Source organism: Otolemur garnettii, unplaced genomic scaffold, assembly GCF_000181295.1.
Source record: "Otolemur garnettii isolate 467f Iridium unplaced genomic scaffold, OtoGar3 scaffold00025, whole genome shotgun sequence".
In the NCBI taxonomy this organism is placed as follows: Eukaryota; Metazoa; Chordata; class Mammalia; order Primates; family Galagidae; genus Otolemur; species Otolemur garnettii.
The window spans coordinates 18,443,802-18,449,933 of NW_003852420.1; the positions used below are offsets into that span (position 1 = coordinate 18,443,802).

Below are 6,132 nucleotides of genomic sequence, written 5' to 3' on the forward strand. Positions count from 1 at the left end.
CGCCTGTGGTCCCAGCTACTCGGGAGGCGGAGGCAGGAGACTCGCTTGAGCCCAGGAGTTGGAGGTTGCTGTGAGCTATAATGCCACGGCACTCTACCCAGGGGGACAGCTTGAGGCTCTGTCTCAAAAAAAAAAAAAAACAGGAAATGGGATGCTTGGGAATGAATACACTTTGGAGTGGCTCACCCATAGTGCATAGTTTTCAGAACTGCCTGTTTTCTGGGATTCAGTCCCACACTGTCCTGCCAGAGCCAGTTTTTCTCCAATCCCTTCCCTCCCTCTGGTTGGCACCTTTTCCTCTGCTCTTGGAAAGGCCCAAGGACATTGATTTTTCCACACATGTACCCTCTCCATCTGTCTGACCATCTGCTTGGGCTTAGGGCAGCACTACTCTGGTGCTCTTTTCTGGTGACCTCCTCTCTCCTTAACTTCCGATTTCTCAACCCCAACTTGCTTCTCTTCATTTCCCTCTCTTGTGTCCACAAGTTAGAGCCTGCTAAGGTAAAACAGTTTCCTTGAGTCTCATTATTTATAATTTGCCCAAGAACTGAGTGATGGTCCTACTGTATACTGAGGTTTTGCATTATTAGAGAGGGACAGTAAGTACTGAGTAAACGTTGTGTTAAAATTTTTTAAAGACCATAACAAGTTATGTTGACTTTGGAAAACATATATTACTGTTGGCTTGTAGCCTTCCAGCCCAGAAAGTAGAGTGTTAAAGATTCATTATCAGCTTGGCGCCCATCGCTCAGTGAGTAGGGCGCTGGCCACAAACACCAAAGCTGGTGGGTTCAAGCCTAGCCTGGGCCTGCTAAAACACCAATGGCAACTGCAACAAAAAAATAGCCTGGCTTTGTGGCAGGCGCCTGTAGTCCCAGCGACTTGGGACGCTGAGGCAAGAGAATGGCTTAAGCCCAAGAGTTTGAGGTTGCTGTGAGCTACGACCTAGTGAGACTCTGTCTCAATAAATAAATAAATAAATAAAGAGTCATTATCTTTTTAAAATTCTGACTAGAGTTGTTGAATAAAACATTTAAAATGCCATTTGAAAGTTAGTCTCTTTCATGTTCTTATCCTATCCCAATCCAGTACATTAGTTCATCTACACATTTGTTTATAACTCTGTTGCCTTACAAAAGGTTAATTATGCCCCTCCTTGAAGCTCAGTTTGAACACCTCCAGTCTTTTCCTGACCTTTCTCCCTTGACCATCAAATATTGGACTTAATACTTTTGTTTCTGTCATTTCACTTCCTGCTTAGTGTGTCAGCCCTTTTTTCTTTCCCTGTTTTCCTTGCTCCAATCTCCAGTCACTCTCCAGTCCTAGCTCATTATTTGAGCTTCAGAATAATGGCCTCCATCTAGAGCCACTAGATCTGCCTGTTCAAAATGAAACTTCTGTCAGAGGGAGACAGATTTGGCTGGGTCCTAAGTATTCTGACAGAAGATGAGAATGTGGGCAGAACATGGCCAACCTAAGGACTGTATTGCATTCTTCCTGACTCCCTGCTTCTGTTCTTATAACCATTGTACTCCTAGGCCCTTAAACACTTGAAGCCTTTGGGGCTTCTTACCCCCCATTCAGCTACTTTCCTGGTTCCCAGCCTCAAACTTTATTTGCTGTTTTGTCCTGAAACATGAGTGCACAACTAAACCAGTCTGTCCACCCGTTTCTTGCACATGTGAGAAAGCCTATACTCTCACTGTTCATGAACTAGACTTCAGAAGGATACACATCCCACCCACCACCCACATTGCTCAGACAGCCTTAGGGTCTTCCCCAACCCCTTGGGTGCCAGTTTATACTCCATGCCACTGCAGTGCTAGTGCACCAGCCCACACTTCACACATTGGCAGCCTCAGAAGGGAGGTGGCCTGAGACATATAGTTCCTTTAGATTAGATGCAGCAACTGGGACGACCACAAAGAAAATCTTGATCACTCTGTGAAAGCAAGAAATTAGGTAAGCAAGGTAATAGGTTTTTGCTTACTGCATTCCAAGTCCTGCATCACCTAAATACATTTTGGGGTTCCAAGTCTTCCTGGGGTGCCCACCAACTGCTGGCTTCAATTCCATTCCCATTGCTGGTGTTAGCTCCCTAAGTGGTGGTGACCTAAGGGCAGGAACATGCATGGTGTCACTTCTGCATCAAGTGCAGTAACAGAAAGCGGATGGTCTGCCATTGGGAGTTATGCAGGAGTATATGCTGTTCCTTGTTCAACTAGGCTGTGAAGAAGCAGCTTAGCATGCATTTGTTGTGTGTCCTATAGCCACCCTCCAACTGGAGCTACCTAGAGGCCCATATCATGGATTGGTCCTGCCTGGGATTTCTCAACAGCCATTCTTTCTTTCTTCCAGGAGTTTGGAGAACTTCTCTATGTTCTTAAATTTTTTTATTTTTGCTAGGTATGGTGGCTCACACCTGGAATCCTAGTATTCTGGGAGGATCCCTTGAGCTCAGGAGTTCAAAACCAGCCCGAGCAAAAGTGACACCCTTCTCTACTAAAAAAGTAGAAAACTTAGCTGAGGGTTGTAGCCAGCACCTATAGTCCCAGCTACTGGGGAAGCTGAGGCAGGAGGATCGCTTGAGCCTAGGAATTTGAGGTTGCTGTGAGCTAGGCTGATGGCACAGCATCCTAGCCTGGGCAACAGAGTTGACACTCTGCCCACCTACTCCCTAAAAAGAGTTTTTGTTTTTTTGTTTGAGACAGAGTCTCAAGCTGTCGCCCTGGGTAGAGTGCCATGGCGTCATAGTTCATAACTTGGACTCAAGTGATCCTTTTGCCTCAGTTTTCCTCTTTTTAGTAGAGATGGTCTCCTTTTTGCTGAGGCTGGGCTCAAACTCATGAGCTCAAGCAATCATCTACCCAGTCTCCCAGAGTGCTAGGATTACAGGAATGAGCCACCACACCTGGCAAAAGTTTTATTTTTTGCTTTTGCACAGTAACTGAAAAGAGTTGCTCCTTCTTTAAATCTGTATCTCAGAAAATTAGCTGGGCATGGTAGTACACGCTCACAGTCTCAGCTACTTGGGAGAATCACTTTAACCCAGGAGTTGGAGGCTACAGTCAGCTGTGATCAGGCCACTGCATTCCAACCTGGGCAACAGAGCAAGACTCTGTCTCTAAAAAATCTCTACCTCAGCCTGGTGGGCAGTTCCATTGAGGGCCCAGACTTTTATATATTATTTCATTTGCTTCCGTAATATCCTTCAGCTTTCCCATTTTATATGAAGGAACTGAAACCCATGTCGAGAGACTTGTAAAAGGTCTCATAACCTCTTTGTGGACAAAACTATGCTTGAAAAAAGCCCTAAGGAACCTCATGTCTGAGCCCAAGATAACATGTTTCTTGCTAGTCAACCCCTACCTGGGTCAGGGGCAGGGGAAGGAGGGAGACAGGTATACAAATAGTTAATTGCGGAGCACAGTGTGTGCCCTAATGAAGCTGAACAATGGTGGTGGGAGTTGTCTTCTAAGTTTACAGTTTGTGTTTGGTGCTTGTCCCCTTCGCTCCAGATTCTGCCTAATCAATGCAGGAGTGCTGTACCTCTACTTCAGCAACTACCTACAGATCGATGAGGAAGAATATGGCGGCACATGGGAGCTCACAAAAGAGGGATTTATGACGTCTTTTGCCTTGTTCATGGTATGTGTAGCTGATAGTTTTACAGCAGGTACTAATCATTTCCTGAGGTGTCGCTTACTTGAAGGAGCCCAGTGATTGAGTGATACCCTGTTTTTCAAAAGGCATTTCCTCTGTTGAGTCATATTATCCCAAAAGATGTGCTAAAATATTGTAAAATCTCCCCATAATGAATAAGTCCAGGGCCCATTGTCAGCTTCTACATCTGATTCTCTACCCGGGCTACATATTAAGACACTTGGAAACATTTAAAAATAAATTCATAGGGTGGCACCTGTGGCTCAAAGGAGTAGGGTGCTGGCCCCATATACCAGAGATAGTGGGTTCAAACCCAGCCCCAGCCAAAAAAAAAAAATATATATATACATATATTTAATATATATATAAATATATATATATAGGCTGGGAATGGTGGCTCACACCTGTAACCCTAGTACTCTGGTAGGCCAAGGTGGGTGGATTGCCTGAGCTCAGGAGTTTGAGACCAGCCTGAGCAAGAGTGAGACCCCATCTCTAAAAAACATAGCTGGTCATTATCAAGGGCACCTGTAGTCCCATCTGCTTGGGAGGCTGAGGGAAGAAGATTGCTTGAGCCTAAGAGTTTGAGGTTGCTGTGAGCTATGACACCATGACACTCTACCAAAGGCCACAAAGTGAGACTCTGTCTCAAAAAAAGAGGGAGAACTTTCAGGAGTATGAATTATATTTTCAATTTCTTAAAAAATTATACTATAACCCTATGTGTCCTGACCTTGGCCCAAACCTGTAAAATAGAAATCTTTGAGAGATGGTGCCAGGCATCTATTTATACATACGTGTGTGTGCACATGTGTATGTACAAAGGTCCCAGGACATGGCAGTTGGTAGCCCAGTTTGATAACCTCTGCTTTGATGTGGAGCTGTCAAAGTGTGATGATCTTTTCACATTTCACGTTTATAACCCTAACAACTGATAGCAGTAGAGAATGCTTTGCTTATGTCATTTCCATGTACATATGTCCACCCTCTGGGGCTAGAGTTGCTGTTGAGTGGGAGATGGTCTTGGGGCGGGAGGGGTCGCTTTGGGAGTACAAGTGGTTGATCCTGGGCTCTATTAGAGATAGCTTGATTTCAGCCCAAATAATTTAGGCTCTCAAGAAGATTGTGCATTGGCTAGCCCCCAGGGAGTACCATCATTAGGCATGGTTTTTGTTTTATGGAATTGGGGCCTATGTTGATCCAAGTCACCTATGGATATTGCTTGTCTCCTTACTAGGTCATTTGGATCATCTTTTATACTGCCATTCACTATGACTGATGGTGTACAGCTCCCACCTCCTCCCTGTCCTGTCCAAAGGAAGCTTCTTAATAACCAGCACAGAAACATGATTGTTGGGGCACCCCAGCCCTTTGGAACCGAAAAGACCTGTGTTTCCTGGACCACTAATCAGTGTGTTGGGCATCGGTGTTTTCTGCAAGGATTGTGACCTGAAACTTCTTAAAGAACCATCACCTTTGGGGGAAGCATTTCAGAATTTGTCCATCACCAAACATTTCTTCTTGGATGCCATCATGTAACAGCCGTTTGCCAAGTGGAGCTGTCATTTAATTTGCTGCATCTATGGATTCGGATGAAACATTAAAATGTCTTCCTCGATTCTCCATCAAGTGTACAGTTTTTAAACTATCAGTGGCATTTTAAGTCTTCTGAAACAATATGGCTGTATGTATGTGGTCCATAGAGCACAGTACAAGCAGCACCTAATAACAGTTTCCATTGTAGAATGTTTTCAGATACTTGAATAAATCCAATCTTAAATTGAGAACTTGTTGACAGTACCTGGTAAACCCTTTTCCACTTCACCTGTAGCTTGAGGACCTAGTAGAAGCACTAGAGATACTCTAGTATTCCTCTGCCTAATCTCTAAGCAGCTCCCACTGGCCCTCTTTCTCCTTAAGGGCAGCAGGGAAATCAAGGGCTGGAGTAGGTTTAGGCTGTGGCCTTGATTGGTATGGTGGAGAGAAGGCTTACCCCTTCTGGTGCTTCTGGCCAGCATGAGAGAGGTGACTGCCTCACTGCAGTGTATTAGGCTTAGGAAGTGTCATTTTGTACTTGTCCACAAGGTGGCAAGGACAGTATGGCTGAGAAAGCTTGGCCAGGTTTGAATAAGTACCAATACGAAGTAGAGATCTGTGAACTGGGGCTGTCTGGAGAAGGGCCTTGATGGAAGATATTTGAAGACTTGGATTGCCAGAGGTCCAATTTGCTCTGGGGGTTCGGTGGAGGCTGGACAGCCCAGGATCTGCTGCCGTGGTATAACCATCTGTCCCCTCTCCTTTCCTTCTAGGCCACACCCTTGCCTTCTAAGGTATGGTGGTGAGACTTGTAAATTTTCTTTTCTTTTCTTTTTGTTTTTTTTTTGAGACAGAGCCTCAAGCTGACCCCCTGGGTAGAGTGCTGTGGCATCACAGCTCACAGCAACCTCCAACTCCTAGGCTCAAGCGAGT

General features: G+C 45.0%; 1 protein-coding gene across 1 annotated transcript in view; it reads left to right on the plus strand.

Moving 5' to 3' along the window:
* Positions 1–5,450, plus strand: part of LOC100941244 (uncharacterized protein C20orf24 homolog) — a 12,369-nt gene extending 6,919 nt beyond the window's left edge. The window contains exons 3-4 of the mRNA XM_003788143.2: positions 3,519–3,648; positions 4,901–5,450. Coding sequence (XP_003788191.1) covers positions 3,519–3,648; positions 4,901–4,942 — 172 coding nt within the window. The 3' untranslated portion in view covers positions 4,943–5,450. The remainder of the gene's footprint in view (positions 1–3,518; positions 3,649–4,900) is intronic.
* Positions 5,451–6,132: the final 682 nt, after the last annotated feature.